Below are 22,753 nucleotides of genomic sequence, written 5' to 3' on the forward strand. Positions count from 1 at the left end.
AATCAAAAGAAAGCTGGAGGGCTTCCCTGGTGGCGCAGTGGTTGGGAGTCTGCCTGCCGATGCAGGGGATATGGGTTCGTGCCCCAGTCTGGGAGGGTCCCGCGTGCCGCGGAGTGGCTGGGCCCGTGAGCCATGGCCGCTGCACCTGCGCGTCCGGAGCCTGTGCTCCATGACGGAAGAGGCTGCAGCAGTGAGAGGCCCGTGTGCCACACACACACACAAAAAAGAAAGCTGGAGTAGCAATTCTCGTATCAGACAAAACAGACTTTAAAACAAAGACTGTTACAAGAGACAAATATGGACACTACATAATGATCAAGGGATCAATCTAAGAAGATATAACAATTGTAAATATTTATGCATCCAACATAGGAGCACATAAGGCAAATGCTAACAGCCATAAAAGGAGAAATCGACAGTAACAAATTCATATTAGGGGACTTTAATACCCCACTTTCAACAATGGACAGATCATCCAAAATGAAAATAAATAAGGAAACACAAGCTTTAAATGACACATTAAACAAGACGGATTTAACTGATAGTTATAGGACATTCCATCCAAAAACAATAGAATACACTTTCTTCTCAAGTGCTTACAGAACATTCCCCAGGAGAGATCATATCTTGCGTCACAAATCAAGCTTTGGTAAATTTAAGAAAACTGAAATCGTATCAAGTATCTTTTCCAACCACAACGCTATCAGACTAGACATCAATTACAGGAAAAAATACAAACACATGGAGGCTAAACAGTACACTAGTTGAGAACCAAGAGATCATTGAAGAAATCAAAGAGGAAATCAAAAAATACCTAGAAACAAATGACAAGGAAAACACGATGACCCAAAACCCATGGGATGCAGCAGAAGCAGTTCTAAGAGGGAACTTTATAGCAATACAATCCTACCTCAAGAAACAAGAAACATCTCAAATAAACGACCTAACCTTACACCTAAAGCAATTAGAGAAAGAAGAACAAAAAAACCCCAAAGTTAGCAGAAGGAAAGAAGTCATAAAGATCAGATCAGAAATAAATGAAAAAGAAATGAAGGAAACAATAGCAAAGATCAATAAAACTAAAAGCTGGTTCTTTGAGAAAATAAACCATAATGATAAACCATTACTCAGGCTCATCAAGAAAAAAAGGAAGAAGACTCAAATCAATAGACTTAGAAAAGAAATAGGAAAAGTAACAACTGACAATGCAGAAAATACAAAGGATTATGAGAGACTATTGCAAGCAACTATATGCCAATAAAATGGACAACCTGGAAGAAATGGACAAATTCTTAGAAATGCACAACCTTCCAAGACTGAACCAGGAAGAAATAGAAAATATGAACAGATCAATCACAAGCACTGCATTTGAAACTATGATTAAAAATATTCCAACAAACAAAAAAATAAAATAAAATAAAAAATATTCCAACAAACAAAAGCCCAGGATCAGATGGCTTCACAGGTGAATTCTATCAAACATTTAGAGAAGAGCTAACACCTATCCTTCTCAAACTCTTCCAAAATACAGCAGAGGGAGGAACACACCCAAACTCATTCTACGAGGCCACCATCACCATGATACCAAAACTAGACAAAAATGTCACAAAGAAAGAAAACTACAGGCCAATATCACTCATGAACATAGATGCAAAATTCCTCAACAAAATACTAGCAAACAGAATCCAACAGCACATTAAAAGGATCATACACCATGATCAAGTGGGGTTTATCCCAGGAATGCAAGGATTCTTCAATACACACAAATGCCCATTGACAAATGAATGGATGAAGAAGATGTGGTACATATATACAATGGAATGTTACTCAGCCATAAAAAGGAACAAAATTGGGTCATTTGTAGAGATGTGGATGGATCTAGAGACTGTCATACAGAGTGAAGTAAGTCAGAAAGAGAAAAATATTGTATATTAATGTATATATGTGGAGCCTAGAAAAATGGTACAGATGAACCAGTTTGCAGGGCAGAAAGAGAGACACAAATGTAGAGAAGAAATGTTATGGACACCAAGGGGGAGAGTGGTGGTGTGATGAATTGGGAGATTGGGATTGACATATATACACTAATATGTATAAAATAGATAACTAATAAGAACCTGCTGTATAAAAAAATAAATTAAATTGAAAAATTTAAAAAAAAAAAAACCAAAAAACAAAGAGTCATGTGCCACAATGTTCATTTCAGCTCTATTTATAATAGCCAGGACATGGAAGCAACCTAAGTGTCTGTCCATCAACAGATGAATGGATAAAGAAGATGTGGCACATATATACAATGGAATATTACTCAGCCATAAAAAGAACAAAACTGAGTTATGTGTAGTGAGGTGGATAGACCTAGAGTCTGTCATACAGAGTGAAGTTAAGTCAGAAAGAGAAAAACGAACACCATATGGTAACACATATATATGGAATACAAAAAAAAAAAGGTTCTGAAGAACCTAGGGGCAGGACAGGAATAAAGAGGCAGACGTAGAGAATGGACTTGAGGACACGGGAAGGGGGAAGGGTAAGCTGGGACGAAGTGAGAGACTGGCATGGACATATATACACTACCAAATGTAAAACAGATAGCTAGTGGAAAGAAGCCACATAGCATAGGGAGATCAGCTTGGTGCTTTGTGACCACCTAGTGGGGTGGGATAGGGATGGTGGGAGGGAGATGCAAGCGGGAGGAGATATCAGGATATATGTATATGTATAGCTGATTCATTTTGTTATAAAGCAGAAACTAACACACCATTGTAAATCAATTATACTCCAGGGCTTCCCTGGTGGCACAGTGGTTGAGAGTCCGCCTGCCAATGCAGGGGACACGGGTTCGTACCTGGGTCTGAAAGGATCCCACATGCCGCGGAGCGGCTTGGCCCGTGAGCCATGGCCGCTGGGCCTGTGCGTCTGGAGCCTGTGGTCCGCAACGGGAGAGGCCACAACAGTGAGAGGCCCACGTACCGCAAAAAAAAAAAATTAGACTCCAATAAAGATGTTAAAAAAAAAAATACTAATGTGCATGATACAAGAGGGTAGCACTAGATAAGAAATGAAGTAGAAAGGAATAAAAGGAAGAAGTATAAATTTTAAAGAAAAAGGCAACTCATCAAAATCACTTCAATGAATGCAACAAAAAGTTACCCAATAACACAAATGTCAAATGAGTCTCCTGGTTAATGACTTTATCATTAGAAGATAGAATGTGTTCTATTTTCTGAGATGAAGGAAAATACATTCCATTATATCCCCCAATTAGACTGTTTAGTTATTAAAAATACACGAATAAAATAATGGAAGAAAGGGGTTGAAAAAGTACATAAATATAATTCAATCTGCCTGTAGGAGTAATATGGGGAAAAAATTTAACTTGGATAGATAAGAATTTTAGAATTAGAATCATTGCACCGCATCTGATAAACTGACCATTAACTCACTCTAAAACCTGTAGACTTAAGGAAGAAATCAGGGGATTATAAATTCATTGTATTAAATAATCAACGTATCTCCTTCTTCAACAAAATACTGATTTCTTTGCTGGAAAAATCTACTTAAATTTCAAAAAGAACTCATAATTATTTTGTAAATCTTGAAGAAATATACATAGATATAAGAAGTTCCTAAAATTCTTCACCTAAGCATTTATTTGCATGGAAATAAACTAAATTTTCATTGTGACTTGGATCTGAAGTCATAAAAAATCATCACATTTCTTAATATTAGGCCTTCTCCTAAAAGCATTCAATTAATAGTATTAAGTCAACAACCAGTCTCATCAAAAAAATGTGATTAAGTTCACTTTAAGCTATTTACGTTAATCACTTAATTAAATTAATTTAAAGTTATTGTAATTAAATCAAAGTTTGGTTTTAAACATTCAGTGAAGTCACACAAAACAGCAGTGTTATTATACTGTATTAAGGACAACTTTACCTCTAGGCAGTCATTGAAGAGGAAGAGGGTTACTTGTTCTCCTCTGTCACAGGGGTGCTCACCTAGAGAAATTGTTTCAACTCGCTGAACTAAGCTTCGGTGAGAAGATAAAAGATTAGCCTGAATAGATTGAAAATATTAATAAAAAAGATTACTTTATAGCAAATAATTTGTAAAAGTTATAATTTAAAAGAAAGTTGTGTTGAGATTCTGTTTATATTATAACTGCAGAATCTAAATACAGTTGAGCCTTTAACAACACAGGTTTGAACTGTGTTGGTCCACTTATACACAGTTTTTTTTCAGTAAATAAGTACTCCAGTACTACACGATCCATGATTGGTTGAATCCATGAATACAGAACCACAGAAACAAAGGGCCAACTATAAAGTTATATGCAGATTTTCTACTGCACTGGTGGGGCTGATGCCCTTAACACCCAGTTGTTCAAGGGTCAACTGTTAACAAGAAAAAGAAAATAAGTTGACAATCATCAAAAATGAATACCTACTGGACATCCATCTACTTCATAAACAACATCGAAAATTTGCTTTTGAGCTTCTGTCTTTCTCTTATCCTCATTAATATGGCTGAAAAATTAATAGTTACTTTTAGAACAAGATTATAAAAACTGTATATACATACATCTCGTGTCACAAACAAAAATCCTTCCATGTGAGTCTATCTTAATTTTGATACCTGTATCAGTTAAAATATTCCCTAAAAGTATCCCACTACATTAAAAAAAATTTCATACAACCCTTCAGAAGTATATTTTGCTTTAGTCCTTACTATATTGTGTCTTTTTTTTAAACTATACTCACTCACTTCCTAAAATAAGTTACAATGGTATAAACTTCAGGTTCTCATAATCTAAGTGTAAGTTCAGGTAAGGTTTTATGCAAATCATTCCTAAGTCATATGCTAATCATTTCACTGAAATAAAAATTAAGACTAATGGACAAGATGGAATAAGGAGGAAAAAAATATACTCTGCCTGAAACAACTAAAAAAATAAAAACAATCAAAGTATAACGAAACAGGGTTCTCAAGTCACTGGAAGTCAATTCCTGTGAGACAGGAAACAATGCAAGGCCAATTATATCCTGTATACAAAAGATACACTTTACATACAAAGACATAAATAGACTGAAAGTAAAATGATGAAAAAGAGCACAATATATTCTCCTCAAGTGTACATGGAACATTCTCCAGGTTAAGCCATAAAATAGGCCTCAAAAAGTTTGAAAGGACTGAAATAATACAAAGTATATTTTCCATAAACAATGAAGTAAAATCAGAAATTGATAACAAAAGGAAACTTTGAAAATTCACAAATATGTGGGAATTAGCCAAAACACTCCTACACAACCAATGGGTCAAGAAGTAATCACAAGGGAAATTAGAAAATACTTTCAGATAAACAAAAACAAAAACACAAAATTTATGGAATATGACTAAAACAATGCTTAAAGGGAAATTTATAGCTATAAAAGTATACCATTAGGGGCTTCCCTGGTGGCGCAGTGGTTGAGAATCTGCCTGCCAATGCAGGGGACATGGGTTTGAGCCCTGGTCCAGGAAGACCCCACATGCCACGGAGCAACTAAGCCTGTGCACCACAGCTTCTGAGCCTGCGCTCTAGAGCCCACGTGCCACAACTACTGAAGCCTGCACGTCTAGAGCCTGTGCTCCACAACAGGAGAAGCCACCACAATAAGAAGCCCGCACACCGCAATGAAGAGTAGCCCCTGCTCACCGCAACTAGAGAAAGCCTCCGCACAGCAAAGAAGACAAAATGAAGACCCAGTGCAGCCAAAAATAAATAAATAAATAAATTTAAAGAAGTGGGAAAAAAAAAGTGTACAATTAAAAAAATGATCTCAGGCTTCCCTGGTGGCGCAGTGGTTGAGAGTCCGCCTGCCGATGCAGGGGACACAGGTTCGTGCCCCGGTCCGGGAAGATCCCACATGCCGCGGAGCGGCTAGGCCTGTGAGCCATGGCCGCTGAGCCTGTGCGTCCGGAGCCTGTGCTCCGCAACAGGAGAGGCCACAACAGTGAGAGGCCCGCGTACAGCAAAAAAAAAAAAAAAAAAAAGATCTCAAATCAGTTTCCTAACCTTCTACTGTAAGACACTGGGGAGAAAAAAAAAAGAGCAAGCTAAATCTAAAGCAAGCAGGAAGAAAGGAAATCATAAAGATCAGAGTGAAAATGAATGAAATAGAGAATAGAAAAAAAATCAACAAAACTAAAAGCTTTTTTCTTTTATGAAAATTTAACACTCACTGCTTAATTCGTAGTTTGTAGAAAGGATCAAGTTAAATAACGTGTGAGTACGTTAAACCACAAAGTGTTGAAAAACACTATTATCCTGATCCCAAAATAACAAAGCAAAAGCATGAAGGCTGGCTGATTAACATATAATATATAAACATAAGCAAAAGCCAAAATATGCATAATGCTTTCAGCAGCAACAGAAGCTGGTATTCATTAATTTGAGCATTATACTACTGCTGGATCCTTTCACTAGAGATAGTAATCTTTCGCTCTAGGAGCTCCTTTGCAAGTATTTTTAACAAACGCTATTTCACATAGAAGCACCTCACGGAATCTCAGAAATCATTTAAATCTATTGAATATGCTTATTATGTAAAGCTCAAAGAAGTGAAATGCCCTCGCCCTTCATGAAGCAAAACAATTAACAGCAACAGAGTTTTCAATTTTGATCATATTAGTCAGGAAAAAATCATTTCTGATCAATGCTATGTCTTCAAGTTAAACCTACAGTAAACAGCTTAAGTTTAACAATCAAGTTCCCTAGTAAATTTCTTTAAGTTTATACTTCTAATACATCTCCAACAAACCGTATCAATTTAATTCCATAGAATTCAAAGTAAGAAACAAAAAGTCAAAGCTAATGTGAAAAAAGTATTATAAACTTCTTCTTTACATCATGGTCAAATTCCCAATTTCCATTTGGGTAGTTTATAAGAATATGAAGACAAAAACAAGCTAAGACTGGAGGTATATGAAGAAAATGTCTACTAGTGTATTTTTTACAATTTTCAAATTTCTAAACCATTGTTACTCTCTGCATAATAGTTCAATACCTTCAGAAATATGTTTTAAATTAATTATTGTATGCTTAACAATACTTCTAACATTTTAATGTGTGACTACACTACTATAAAATAATTTAGATACTATTACAGAATTATGCTACTGATATTTTTCTCACCATTTATGATTCTAGTTGTTCTACCAATTCCATTCTAAATCTAAATCTAAGGAGCAATAAAAAATTGAAATAATGTACTTACGTCATTACTTCCTTTAGTGATCCAATAGCTTTTTCTAGAGTGCTTTTGTCAGGATTTTCTTCAGCTGTATGCTTCTTAAGATCTGTAATGATAAAATGTTTTCTCTATAATTAAAAAAAATTCATTGGTTCTCCAACTATGACTTAAAAATGCTGTCCACTTTGATAGATACAGGTTGATTAATTTTTTAAAAATAATATCTTTTACTTGTTTTATGCAGGCTTCCCTGGTGGTGCAGTGGTTGAGAGTCCGCCTGCCGATGCAGGGGACACGGGTTCGTGCCCCGGTCCAGGAAGATACCACATGCTGCGGAGCGGCTGAGCCCTGTGAGCCATGGCCACTGAGCCTGCATGTCCGGAGCCTGTGCTCCGCAACGGGAGAGGCCACAACAGTGAGAGGCCCGCGTATCGCAAAAAAAAAAAAAAAAATGTTTTATGCAATGTTCCCTTTTAAGAGCTCTCTTCTTAAATGTATTAAAGTTTCCATGTTTTTTCATTGACTAAATTTCCAGAATATGTAACAGATTTTCTTACACTATTTCAATTCCCTTCTAGTAAAGCTTGAGGACTCCTAGATTCTTCAAACTCTCTCCATAGTGCTGAAGGAAAACACATGATTCTCAATTAGCTAAGAAATCATTATATATGCCATATTTCATAGCGGGGTCCATGGCTCCATCACAGAAAGCAGTTGGTGTCCTCAAGAGATGGTTTTGTTTAGTTTGTAGGTTCATGAGATGCTTACACTTTGACTCTTCTTATCCAAGTTGCTTATAATGTTCCATCTAACTGTTTGTTCCCCAATACCAGGCCCACCTAATCTTTTAAGTGGAATGATAGAAGAAAGGCTTAGAAATCAAGTTCATTTTAGTCATGACAACATTTGATGGGATTCCTATAAGTACTTAAGGAAACAATAATGAAGATAAATTAAAAAAATACCCTGCTTTGTAAAGTTAAAAGTTCATGTGTTCATATATTCTTCTTATAATCTGTAAAACAGGATAGCTTTTAAAGACTGGGGAAATCATCTCATATGTTAGTAATTCTAAACTACATTAGATAACCTCAAAGAGAATAAAAATGCTCAATTTTTGTAGTTACAACCATAACTCATAGTTTAATCAATATACTTTAAAGACAATAGATTAAACAGTCACAAACTTAGCCTCCTTATCTGCTACACACACTATTGTAGTTAAGGTTTGGGGACCAAAATGCTTTATTATACTTATTCCTATTTGTAATTTAATTTTCATACTTAAATTTAAAAAATATAAAAATTGGGCTTCCCTGGTGGCGCAGTGGTTGAGAGTCCGCCTGCCAATGCAGGGGACATGGGTTCGTGCCCCGGTCCGGGAGGATTCCACATGCCGCGGAGCAGCTGGGCCCGTGAGCCATGGCCGCTGAGCCTGTGCGTCTGGAGCCTGTGCTCCGCAACTGGAGAGGCCACAACAGTGAGAGGCCCGCGTACCGCAAAAAAAATAGTAATAATTAAAAAAAATAAAAATAATAAAAAAAAAATTGACTGTCCTAAAACTATTCACTACTTTAGTCAGGTAATATAAAAGCATATAAATATGCCTTTCTTTTCATGCAGGCATAATTTATTCATATTTATTCATAAAAATTAACTCTGCTATAAAAATCCCTTTCATTTATATCTGTAGTTTAAGTTTTAGAATAAACGGATGTATGTTTCAGGAGTGTTCTGCACAATGTAAGAAAAAAAAGCATAAAATGAAGCATAAAGAGTTTTTACTAAGATTCAGAAAAAGACTAAATCACTTGAGACATATTAATCATCTCTGATCTTGTAATTTTGTGGGTGAATTTCGTGTGGATGTAAACTGATCGTGAAATTAGTGATGCACCATGAAATATAAGAAGACTTTTAGTAGACAGACAAAAAGTACAATACTAGTCAATATAATTGACATCACAACAAATAAAGCATTTTAGGCCAGAGTGAATTTTTGTAGCACCAGTGATTATTCAGATTATCCATAAAGACATTTCCTATGTAAAAGATATAAGCTTTAAAGCTGAAACCTAAGAGGATTTTGAAAATGAGAAATTTTTCAAATTTTTTAGAACAAAACAATTCCATAGAAACATCCAAAATTGTCTGGAAACAGATCAGACAAGTACCATTTAAAAGTAATGCAACACTGGGTAACCTCTGTACTGGTCGGATGAGAAGTTCAACAAGGCTTTGCCGCCCACATTCTGGTTTAGCTTGGTTTATCTGAAAGGAATTAATTTATTCATTAATTATTTAAAAGGTTTTCTGCAAAGATTAGACATTACATTTACTAGATTACACTTTTATCATTTGTGCCCTGATAAGAACTAACAGAAGTAGGGTGGCAGTTGTTCTCTGGCAGATTACTGTGGCTAAATAATCTCCCAAGGCCTGAAATGGCCTCCTGGCAAGCCAAGGATTAACACCTTAAACAGAGAGTGAGTTCTCTAAGCACTCTTATACATTTCATTTGAGTTTCTCTTACACTACACCATTCAAAAGAAAAAAAACAAATTTAAAATATTAATTATGCTGATACCATTTGGATAAACAAAGTAAGGCACTGGTAAGAAAAAAAAATCATTAAAAGCAAAACAAAACTCATTGGAAAATTTTTAGAGGTGTTTGAGAACTAAAACATGAATAAATTAGAAAAATAAACAAAACCACAGACAACATTCATATTCATTCAGCTGTCTCTTGGATCCTGCTTGTAGCATGTCAAAACTTGTGAAGCCAAACATCACTGCCACTCTCAGGTAAAGCTAAAGTTAACAGATAACATTAAGGTGTTCTTACATGGATACATTTTTACTAAAAGTATAATTTTAATGAACTCATTAGATTTTTATTTGAAAGAAATGCACATTACCTTCAGAAAAGCATGAAATCTTGGTTTCTGTTTTTCACATTTAATAATTGTTTCCTTGCTCATTTCAAAGAAGTTCACAAAGGGAGGGTACGTTTTTACCAAATCTTTTGACTAGCAACAATTAAAAAAAACAACACATTAATTGGTAATGGATGTTACCCTTAGTCAATGAAACTTAAAGTTGAATAATCAGTAGTCAAAATCTGACATACTGGACCCAAAATAAAAGTTTAAAATAAGTTTCTTCTCAAGTTAAATACAGGAATTTATTTTATAAACTTTTCACTAACTACTGTGTTAACTGCTAAACAAAATGCATCAATTGGTACCCAGAGCCTAAAGCCTGAAAAGCAAATAAAGACTCAAAAAGAAAAAGAAGTATATTAAAGCTTATAGTATTGATATAAACATGACAAAGTTTTAAAACTTCTGTAAGTTCAGAATATAGTAATTATAGTTGATCTATACAGAATCCAAGAACATGCTATTATCTACTGAAGGATCCAAACCACCATTAAAAGACCAACTGTACTGGGTAATTTTTAGGTAAAATGAAAACAAAAAAAAGGAAAATGTCTTGACTAATTGAGACTAACAGGTATCAAAAAGATATGGGACAATAATTTGCATATTTGGAATTCTCAACCAACCAGAAAAAAAACATCTAAGGGATATAGGGTAAAGATTAAAGTTAGGAGACCTCGGAAAACAAAAGTAAATGGGCAAGAATCCAAGGCAGTGAAACTTACAAATCATATCCAAAGAGACTGAAAGAAATTTATAAATCCTATTCACAGCATCTCATCCAAAATTAATATACTTTATTTGATAAACTATGTTGTTCTTATCTTAGAGAAGAAACAGTTCATTAGAAACTTTTGTGCAGACACAAAGACAGTAAAAACTGCTATCAACTAAGGAAAGAAATGACTAAAACTCGATTACTGAAAATTCCAAAAAAATCATTAATCTGTGGCTATTTATAAGAGGCAAATAACATATATATAGTAAAATGTTTGTAGCACAATACAACAATTAGTGTTCCTAATGATGACCTTGAGCTATCAAGAAAGTGTTAGACTGTATAGAGAAGGCATGTTTCAGAAGAGAAGAACACTTGCAATATATTTTACAAACACAACTATGTCAAAGTGTTTAAAAAGCTCTCACATTTAAACAGGTAACTTTTATTCCCTGTCAGTCCTTGTTGAGATGATACTTTAATCTGAAAACTTAAAAAGGAAATAAAATACTTACATATTTAAGAAAGATATCACCAATACTTTTGCTCTCATCCCAATTAACAATAAGGTCTTCAAGATCATCCTGAAAAAAACACAAAATGGGACAAGGAGATTGACTTTGACAATCCCTTTAACATCTTTTTATATTTAAGATATTCATTTGAAAGATGCACTTTACAATGTATCTTACTTAATTTGATGTGTATAACAATTAATAACATTCTTTCTCCTCAACAAGAAATTAACTTTTTGACTATGAGGAAAATATCCTTTGAAAAATAATTAAGAAAATATAAAGAATGTCAAGTCAATAAGATTTAAGTCTAGGGACTTCCCTGGGTGGCGCAGTGGTTAAAAATCCACCTGCCAATGCAGGGGACAAGGGTTCGAGCCCTGGTCCGGTAAGATCCCACATGCTGTGGAGCAACTAAGCCCGTGAGTCACAACTACTGAGCCCACGCACCACAACTACTGAAGCCCATGCACCACAACTACTGAAGCCCACGCACCTAGGGCCCATGCTCCGCAACAAGAGAAGCCACTGCAACGAGAAGCCCGCACACTGCAACGAAGAGTAGCCCCCACTAAAAAAGCCCCCACTAAAAAAAGCCCGTGCACGGCAGCAAAGACCCAACGCAGGCAAAAACAAATAAATAAAAATAAATAAATTTATTTTTTAAAAAAAAGAAGACTAAGTCTAACTTCCCAGTATGATGTGGTAGTTCAGTATCTTTTCTAATTATTAACTATAAAGCTGATGGTGTGATTAATTATAGAATTAATTAATTATAGAAAACTACTTTCGATCTTGCTGCTGAAACATCAGCCATTAGAAACTGTAATCTATAAAGGGGTCAGCAAACTTTACTTAAAGGGCCAGAAGGTAAGTATTTTAAGGCTTGCAGGCCACATGGTTTCTGTCACACGTCCTCAACCCTGTCCTTGTAGAGTGTAAGGAGCCATAGATAATACATAAATGATTGTGTGTGGCTGTGTATCAATAAAACTTCCCTTACCAAAACAAGCAAAACTTTACCAAAATCCTAAATTGGCTGGATTTGGTCCACTGACTACAGTTTGCTAATCCCTGGCCTATAAAATTTCTCAATCATCATCCTAAAATACTATATATTTTCAAAAATTTAGAAGACACCCTAAAAGCTTTCTAGGATAATAAAATAAAACACAAATCAGATGATAAAATGAGATACCAAGAAATGACATGCCCTAATTGAAATCCTAAAAGTGACTTTAAAGTAGAAATTAATCAGTAAACTTATACAAGAGCTTTTTAAAGTGTTATATGCAGACCCCCCCAAAACACACTTTTTTAGTGGGATCCACGAGATTAAACTATTTTTACTACACTACTAAGGCATTATTTGACTTTTTTATTCTAATCCTCTCATAAGGATACAACAGAGTTTTCTAGAGGCTATATATATGATGTGTGATACTGCAACAGAATGAATTAAGAAGTAGGCAGGAGAAATAGTCTCCTATTAAGCCAGACAGAAAAAAAAACATAAATCAACATCACTCCTCACTATTTGTTTTGGAAATTAGTTATTTTTTTAAAAGAACACGTTATTTATCTATCATATAATGAGTCATTATTACTTTAAATTTATTAATGTATGTTTTAAAAATTGGATATCCACACAAAAAAAGATGAACTTAAACCCTCACCTCAGCCAAAAATGAACTCAAGAGAGGTTCTAGACCTAATTGTAAGAGCTAAAACAATACAACCTCTAGAAGAAAATATAGGAGAAAATCTTCAAAACCTTGGGTTAGGAAAAAATTTCTTAGATATGACACCAAAAGCACATTACATTTTCAAAAATGGATAAATAGGACTTCATCAAAATTAAAAATTTTGGTACTTCAAAAGACACCACTAAATAAATGAAATGACAAGCAATGACAGGGTGGGAGGAAATATCTGCAAAACACGTAGCTGATAAAGGACTTGTAACTATAGTTTACAGAGAACTCTTACAACTCAGTAAGACAACAAACAACCCAACCAAAAAATGGGCACCAGATCTAAGCACACATTTCACAAAGGTAATATATGAATGGTTAACAAGCACATGAAAAGATGCTCAACATCATTAATCATTAGGGAAATGTAAATCAAAATCACTTCACATCCCAGAATGGCTATAAAAGAAAAAGGATTAGTATTGGCAAGAATGCGTAGAAATCTGAACTCTTAGAGATTACTGGTGAGAATATAAAATGATGTAAAAACCTGGCAGTTTCTCAAAAATTTTAAATATAAGACTACCAATATGACCTAACAATTCTACTACTCCTAAGTATCTACGGAAGAGAATGAAAGCATGCCCAAACGAAGATTTGCACATAATGTTCGTATCAGCATTATTCATAACAGCCAAAAACTGAAAACAAGCTAAATTTCCATCAGTTGGTGAATGGATAAAGAAATGTAGGATAGCCGTATAATAGACTATTATCTGGCCACACAAAGGAACAAACTACTAACGTACTAAATCATAGATGAAATTCAAAAATATGCTAAGTGAAAGAAGCCAGACATAAGACACCTCATATTATATATTGACATTTATATGAAGTTTCTAGAAAAGGCAAATTCATAAGAAAGTAGATTAGTGGTTGCCTGGACCAGGGCCTAGGAATGGGGTTTACTACAAATGGGTATGAAGGATCTTAATGGGGAAGGTGAAATGCTCTAAAATGGATTTATGGTGGTGGTTGCATGATGTGGTAAAGTTATTAAAATCATTGAATCATATATTTTAAAAAGGTTGAATTTAAAGATGTAAAATGTACCTCAATAAAGCTGTTAAAAAAACTGAGGCATCTTTAAAAATACTATTAGATTTTTGTTTTAATTTCAAAAACAGTTACCAATAGATAAAACCCATATAGGGCTTCCCTGGTGGCGCAGTGGATGAGAGTCCACCTGCCGATGCAGAGGACACGGGTTCGTGCCCCGGTCCAGGAAGATCCCACATGCTGCAGAGCGGCTGGGCCCGTAAGCCATGGCCGCTGAGCCTGTGCGTCCAGAGCTTGTGCTCCGCAATGGGAGAGGCCACAACAGTGAGAGGCCTGCGTACCGCCAAAAAAACCCAAAAATAACAAAACCATATAAACATAAGTTCCTCAGTCATTTTTAAGAATGAAAAGGGACCCTGAGACCAAATAATTTAAGAACCACTACCCTATATTCTGCAGATTCAGAAAAGCCAAAAGGGAAAAAATTTACTTCCAATAGCAAAAAGGTGAACTCAAGCAAGAATAATTTAACAGCTCACAGTGTCAAGAACAAAGATTTAACTGTTTAAAACTGCACTTGAAAGAAACAAAAGAAAAAGATTATAAATAAGACTAATCTTAGAACAATATAATGTAGTGAATTCTGGCACTGACCAGTTAGTTTTAAATACTGGTTCTAGAGCCTGTTAGTTTTGTGCTGTTAGGCAAGTTACTTAACCTTAAAGTGCCTCAATTTTCTATTACGAAAAATGAGGATAGTAATGACTCCTATCTCATAAAGGATTAAATTAGTTAATACTTGATTAGCACTTAGAAGAAAGCCTAACCCTAACCCTATAGTAGTGCTCAATAAGCTATTATTAACTATATTTTCCTATGTATTTAATATAAATAAGGGAGATATTTGGAAAACTGTGATGCAAAAAAAAACCCAAAACAACCTTATAGCACTGCCAATATAATCTAGTGGTACATTTTTAAAGTGTAAAAAATTACAGGATGGCTGCATATACTTATATAAGAATATTGTTACCAGAGAGCAAAATAATCTCTAGGGGATCCGAAAAATAGTCTACTGTTTCTGGTTAACCTTTAAATCCTCATGCTTGTTGATTAAATAAAGATCTCTGCCCTAATCAACTGTTAGCTCAGGGACTAAGTAAAGAAACTGAGGCTTAGAGACATTAATTTGTCCCAAATCACACAGTTGTGAACGAGTATTCATACTCAGGCTTGTCTGACTCCTGATTCTACGTCATTCTACTTGATCTATACCACAGTTCTCCCCATCAGAAACGGGGAGTCAGGTGGGCAGGTGAGCCCCAAACAGCATTATTCATAGTGCCACCATTTCTTACAATGTTTCTGTAGGAATATGCTTGACTCAGTTTCGGACAGACCCTGGGACATGTCTCCTCCTTGTCCATTACACAATTCTCCATCGGATGCTCCCAAAGTTACCTCCTGGCCATAAGAAAGGAGAACTCTATAGTTCTAAGACATAGAGCATAGCTCCCAAAGCATATTGCAAAAGTAGAGGAAGTTGTAAGCAGATGGGATTAAGAAAGCTAAGCTCCTTCCTTCTCTTCTTCCTCGCTAAGATTTCTTCTGTCCTGTTACCATCTATTTTTATACAAGATAGGTTTCTCTTTTGCTTAGCTCACAATATACCAAATTAGCAGATTTCCCAGTATACACCTGTTCCTGAAACAAGTACAAGGTACCTTAGGACTTACACTAAATTAACAAATAACAAAGCACAAACACAGAAAGAAAACATTCTCCCTCCAACCCTTTCCTTTCTCTTTTGTTTCATCATAGTTCCTTACAAAAGCAGGCATTTGCACATCAAGGACCAATGGTGATTAGCCCTGAAAAGGAAAAATTCACACATAGGAAAAGAGGTGTTCATAACAATCTCAAAAATTCTCAACTTAATCTAAATATTAGCATGCTAAAAGTTGGAGGCAAATTAAGAATAAGGCTAAAGGTATCCACATGATATCTAGGATGACAAAATACCCTAAGTTCCAGTCCTAATTTGGACATTTAAAAGTAGCATGACCAATGTTCAGCAAATATTTACTGATAGAAATCTAAGTGCCAGAGAGTGCTTGTAAACACAGTGGGTAAAAAATGATTTTAGTCCTTCACAAAACATCTAAACATTAGTTTACTTGCCTTCTAAATTTAGTTTATTGGTAATATGAATTGCTATTGTTATTTACTGAATGCTCAGTGTTAGGCACTATGCTTAGTGACTTATAAAAATGTAAAAACTGAGAATAAAAATTTCACAACCACCCATGATTCAGATACTACTATCCCCATTTTACAGATAAGAAAACTGAAGCAATTAAAGTTACCTTACTTCAAACCCAAATCTACTTTATTCCACAGTCCATATCTGAAACCACTATGCAATGCTATAAAATAGATACCAGTGCTTCTCAGGAATACCATACCAATAAGATGATATGAAAAACTGTACAAACTTAAGCCACATTTACACAGTTTATTTATTTACATATTAAAAGAATAAATCTACAGCATGATAATCAAGAAGCAATACAGCATTAGTAACAGTCAGGACATGGAAAGAAACTAAGTGTCCATAAATGAATTAATGGATAAAGAAAATGTGGTATATACAATGAAATATTATTCAGCCATGAAAAGAAGGTTATCCTGCAATCTGTGACAACATGGATGGACCTTGAGGGCATTATGCTACGTGAGATAAGTCAGAGAAAACAAATACTATATGATCTCACTTACATGTGGAATCTTTAAAAAAAAAAACTCATAGATACAGAGAACAGATTGGTAGCTGCCAGAGGCAGGGAGAGGAGTGGGTGAAATGCGTAAAGGTGGTCAAAAGGTGCAAACTTCCAGTTATAAGAAAAATAAGTCCTTAGGCTATAATGTAGAGCATGGTGACTATAGTTAACAATACTGTTTTGTATATCTGAAAGTTGCTAAGGGAGTAGATCTTAAAAGTTCTCATCACAAAGGAAAAAAAACCCAACTATGTGTGGTGGCAGATGTTAACTAAACTTATTGTGCTGACCATTTTGCAATACATATATCAATCCATTATGTTGTACACCTAAAACTAATACAATGCTATATGTCAATTTTATCTCATTAGAAGGGGGGACAAGACAACATTAGGGTTTAGGAGAACAGACTGAGACAAAAAAGGGTTCAAATTCAGTGTCCAGCATTTATTATATGACTGACTTTAGAAAAATTATTTAATCTCTGTATGTAGCAGTTTCACATCTGTAAAATGTGGACAATTATAATATCAACTTCTTGGTAATGTTCAATAGATGTGACAATACTTGATAAATGGTGGGCTACATTCAAAAGAAGAAAAAAATGTTATGCATAAAAAAACAGAAAGAAAATACAACAAAATTTTAGGAGTATTTGGGTTATGGGATTATAGGTTTTTTCTACTCCTTTTTCCTTTTCTCCTTTATTTTACAAATAAATGTTTGACAGCACACATTGCCGTCACTGTAGAAAATAACATAGGCTTTAAAATTTTAAACGTATGACAAACCTGAAATCAGCTAAAAAACAACTATTAGTTGAAATACTGGTAATCCAAGTTTATAAAAGCTTAAAAAATTATGTTACACAATAGAAAACTAAAGGGTGACCATCGTTTTCAAAGCTCCAGTGACTCACTAGTGAATGAAACAAAAAAGCAGACTCACAGATATAGAGAACAAACTAGTGGTTACTGGTGGGAAGATGGAAGCGAGGAGGGCAATTTAAGGGTAGTGTGGAAAAAGAGGGTTATTATGGGATTAGATGAAATTATGTATATGAAACTTTTGAAAACTGTAAAGCACTACAGAATTTAAAGACTCTTTCATCTAGTAAAAAAGAAATTTTTTTTAAAAAAAGATCCAGTCAATCAGAGAACATGATTTTCTGAATTGAGATTATGATCCTATACACATAAAAGTATGTAACATTTTATATTGAATGGGAACTTGCACACCCAGACTGGCTAAATGACTAACACAAAGTGATCCACAAATTAGTAGTAAAACACCAAGATGAAAACCTGCTTGCCTTTCCACTCTACCTTTATGCCTCTCAGTGTTTCTTATGGAAAAAAAAAAAAAAAAACCATTCCAAGAAAATTTTCCTCTTCAAATATTCAGAATCCTAACTGGAAATAAGGAGAAACTAGCCTGAGATTCTATAGTTTTGTTTTTTTTTGCGGTACGCGGGCCTCTCACTGCTGTGGCCTCTCCCGTTGCGGAGCACAGGCTCCGGACGTGCAGGCTCAGTGGCCATGGCTCACGGGCCCAGCTGCTCCGCGGCATGTGGGATCCTCCCGGACCAGGGCACAAACCCGTGTACCCTGCATTGGCAGGCGGACTCTCAACCACTGCGCCACCAGGGAAGCCCGATTCTATAGCTTTTTAAGAAAAGACAGACTCTCCTTCAAAATTACTTGTAAATCTAGAAATAAGTGAAATATGGTCAAGAATATTGATAAAATATACAATACAAGCATTTGATAAATTGCATTTTTATAACTTATAAGTCTTTTATATTTTTGTCCACAACGTGCAGTAAAATCAAAAGTAAGTTAATGTATTTGTTTGAAAACATTCTGTAATTCAGATTGATCTTTTTATTGTAATATAGAATAAACATTTAGGGAAAAGTTTTCAATTAGCAATAATAGCACGCCTCAGATAAACCTCATTGGGTATGATACTGCCACTGCACAAAGCTGGAAGAGACATTAATATGGGTTGTTTTGAGAGGAAAACTGATAAATTTTGCTCAGGCATCACATAGGTAAACTAAGAGGAAATAATGCTAAACTACTTTTAAGGGTTCAGCTAAACCTGCCCCAAAATTACTTTACTATGAGAGATTGATACCTGGAATTCATGGACCCTTCATCAAGGGAAAATCATTAAAAAGAGGATAGCATTGTCTTACACGGTTTGGGCATTTATCTGACCATACAGATAGAGAGAAATGAAAGAAATGATCTCGAGTCCCTTCCAACTTCACAGTTTTTCAAATAAACCAAAGCAAAACAAAAACATACAACTTAAGATGAACAACAGCAGGAAAATAAGAAAAATAGTACTAGCAAACACATGTCTCTATAGAAAAGACTTCATAAGGTCTAAATTCCTTATTTTCAAATTAATCAAAATCAAAACACAGGCAAACAGCAAATATTAATAAGGCACTGGAGCAAAGGGACAAATGATTCAAAGGAATAAATGAGGGATTAAGCAATTTTAAATACAAAACTTATTTAGCTAGTCAGAAGCACCTGAAAAATCGTACTAAATATACACAATGAAAAAAGAATTACTACCACACTAACACATACAAATTTACCTTTATCTTAGTGTGCACATCAAAGATATCTGGAATACTACCAAAAATAGTCTTAATCTCTTCTGGTGCAAGGATAGGCCCACCTCGTTGTCCTTCCTCTTCCAAAGGCACTTGAAATAGCTAAAAGGTAAAAAAAAGATTAGTTTAGGTCGATTGTGGAAAAAGAAAAAAAAATTAAAAATCTAACATACAGACAGTGATAAAGGAGAGCTATGATGTTAATGGAAAAGAAAAAAAAGTTGAAAAAAAAATACTTCTCCCTAAATTTGAGACCTTTTCTCATAACATTTTCTAGTCTGTTTAATCCTATTTATTTATTCATTTCTGTGTGTATATACAATCTTGTAATAAAATGTTACATTAGGGCTTCCCTGGTGGCGCAGTGGTTGAGAATCTGCCTGCCAATGCAGGGGACACGGGTTCGAACCCTGCTCTGGGAAGATCCCACATGCCACGGAGCAACTAGGCCAGTGAGCCACAACTACTGAGCCTCTGAGTGTCTGGAGCCTGTGCTCCGCAACAAGAGAGACCGCGATAGTGAGAGGCCCGCGCACCGCGATGAAGAGTGGCCCCTGCTTGCCGCAACTAGAGAAAGCCCTCGCACAGAAACGAAGACCCAACACAGCCAAAAATAAATAAATAAATAAATTTTAAAAAATAAAATAAAATGTTACATTAGAATCTAATAAAAGTTTATCACAGTTCTATAAATCATTAAAATTGTTAGTAGGATTCACAGTAACTTCTACTTTTTTATTCAAGTAAGTAAGGAACAAAGCAATAAGCAGTCATACACTTAATGTAAGTACTAAATGTTTTTAAATGATAGCAAAAAAACTTGGTTTAGGGGGAAAAGACTGGATGTGAAGCTAGAAGACCTGTTTATAACCATGTTGATCTAAGGTGGAGCTGAGGCAGTGATGCTAGCACAGGGGAGTGGCTGCAAATATAGATCATCATTAGCAGAGAGGTGTGACTGCACAGAGACCATAATAAATCAATTGCTTGCAGACTCATATCAAAACCCTGTCAGAAGTGGCAAGTGAAAACAAGCTCAGGAAAAAAAAAAAAACAAGCTCAGGGCTCCCACTAATTCTGCATTATGGTGAGTTGTATAATTTTTTCATTATATATTACAATATAATAATAATAGAAATAAAGTGCACAATAATGTAATGCCCTTGAATCATCCCGAAACCATCCCCCGCACCCCCACCATACGTGGAATAATTGTCTTCCAGAAAACCGGCCCCTGGTGCCAAAAAGGTTGGGGGCTACTGTATTATATGATTCCATTTTATGACATTTTCAAAAACCACAGAATTATAAAAATGGGGAATAGATCAGTGGTTACCAGGAGGTGGAAGGAGAAAAGGGTGTGACATAAAGGAATAGTACCAGGAGTTTTTTGGGGGATGGAAATATTCTGTATCCTGATTGTAGTGGTGGTTAAACAAATTTTCACATGTGTTAAAATTCATGGAAATGTACATCAAAGAAAGAGTCAATTTTACTATATAATTAATAAAATTTGACTTAAATTTTAAAATGTTCATTGACTATTCAAAGTAAAAATAATAATGTATTATTGTGTTCTTAACATATGTGGAAGTAAAATGAATGACAACAGCACAAAGGGCAGGAGGGGATTGAAGGAAGGGGGGAAGAAAGTACATTCTAAATAGTAAGAAACTTCATTAAGATTATGAATTGTTCCTATTTTTAAGAACGACTACAATTCTACAACAGTTTATCCCCCCTTAAAAACATATGTGTGTGTGTATATATATATATATTCAGGCTTTCCATTTCTGTAAGTATGGTGAAAGCTACCTGCTGAAAACAAAATACTGAAGAAAAACCTCTTTCTAAATACAGCAATAAGCTGACAAGAAAGTGAGGTACCTTCGGAGGCCAAAATCTAAGTGAAAGTAGAAAGTTGAGTACTAAATCACCTTTTGCCCCAAAGACATTTGCCTAAACTGATGAAAGTTAAGCTTCACCTATAAAAGCCTCAGTGGGAACAGGAGACCAACACAAAACCTGGTTTCCAACATACTAACAACTTCCAGTAAAATTAAGTGTGTTTAACCAATGATCCAGAAATTCCAGGTTTTTGCCCAGAATATGTTCTCAAGGAGCCATGAATAAGAATATTCACAGCAGCACTACTAGTAATAGTAAAAACAAACAGCAACGAAACACTAAAACAAATTTCAATGTCAGCAATGAAACACTAAAACAAATCTCAATGTCTATTAAAAATAAAAGTTAAAGTTGAAATATTCATACAGGAAAATGAATTACTACTACATGCAGTGACACAGATGTGTTTCAAGAACATTTCTATCAAGTGAAAAAAGCAATTCACTAAAAAATATATACTGTTACATTTGATGTTCTACACATATGTGATAGATCTATAAGGAAAATGATAAGCACAAAATTCCAGATTACAGTTATCGCTGAGAGAGGGGAAAGAAATGGAATTGGGAAAACACACAATAGAGGATGCAAAGATATCTGTAACCATTTATAAGCATTCCTTTATCTAGTCAACATTTAATTAAAATTCCTAAACAAAAATATTAAGACACCAAAATACATCAAGATTCATTAAAACTTCTCAGTATTCTTAAGACACAATACCTTAAAACAGTTCTACTGTGTTTGTTTTAATCCCTCATATAAAATTAGTTAGCCAAAAAACTATTGATTCTACCTTTCCAATATTTCTCAAATCTATCCTCTTTTCATTCTCACTGATACTATCCTAAGAAGTTCAGGTTCTCAAAATCTCTAACCAAGACTGCCAAAATAACCTCCAAGTAGATCTCCTTGCCTCCACAATTTCCCCTTCTTCAATACCTCCTTCAAAGTGAACCAAGTTCCCTTCTAAAATACAAGTCAAGTGATATCATCCCCCCTCCCATCAAAAATTCTTCTATAATTACACGTGACACACTGTACAAAGGCTGTCTCCAGTCTGGCATAAGCAGTCTTAACTCTCACTGTATCCATACTCCAACCCCTATCCCAGTCCACTTAACCCACCCTCAACTCTAATCCCCCTAGACTACTCTGTAATACTTTGAATGATACGTCTCTTCAGTTTGTACTGTTGGAATAATCTCAAATACACTTCCTACCATACTCTTTCCATGCACCAATCATAATTATGCTTTAAAACT

At 35.0% G+C, this 22,753-nt stretch overlaps 1 protein-coding gene and 1 non-coding gene across 12 annotated transcripts in view; both read right to left on the reverse strand.

Annotated features, from left to right (window-relative positions):
• The window catches only part of ECT2 (epithelial cell transforming 2), a 63,682-nt gene that overhangs the window by 22,303 nt on the left and 18,626 nt on the right, over window positions 1-22,753 (reverse strand). For 8 of the 11 annotated variants that reach the window (XR_016393072.1, XM_089910838.1, XM_089910839.1 and 5 more), the window contains 8 exons: window positions 19,563-19,682; window positions 11,416-11,484; window positions 10,159-10,269; window positions 9,413-9,509; window positions 7,263-7,344; window positions 4,454-4,532; window positions 3,943-4,062; window positions 2,849-2,926 (listed from right to left, as the gene is read on the reverse strand). Coding sequence is in view for 10 of the 11 variants with exons in the window: in XM_089910838.1 (XP_089766964.1) it covers window positions 2,849-2,926; window positions 3,943-4,062; window positions 4,454-4,532; window positions 7,263-7,344; window positions 9,413-9,509; window positions 10,159-10,269; window positions 11,416-11,484; window positions 19,563-19,682 (756 nt within the window). In the remaining variant the exon portion in view is untranslated. The remainder of the gene's footprint in view (window positions 1-2,848; window positions 2,927-3,942; window positions 4,063-4,453; window positions 4,533-7,262; window positions 7,345-9,412; window positions 9,510-10,158; window positions 10,270-11,415; window positions 11,485-19,562; window positions 19,683-22,753) is intronic. The other 3 variants (XM_022572038.2, XM_022572028.2, XM_022572001.2) reach the window with 1 other exon arrangement.
• LOC115802385 (U4 spliceosomal RNA) lies at window positions 18,795-18,935 on the reverse strand. Its single transcript, XR_004022855.1, has one exon. It is a non-coding gene; the product is annotated as a U4 spliceosomal RNA (small nuclear RNA).

This window comes from Delphinapterus leucas, chromosome 4 (genome assembly GCF_059928025.1).
Source record: "Delphinapterus leucas isolate spDelLeu-1000000601 "Yukka" chromosome 4, BTC_Dleu_Yukka2, whole genome shotgun sequence".
Taxonomy (NCBI): domain Eukaryota; kingdom Metazoa; phylum Chordata; class Mammalia; order Artiodactyla; family Monodontidae; genus Delphinapterus; species Delphinapterus leucas.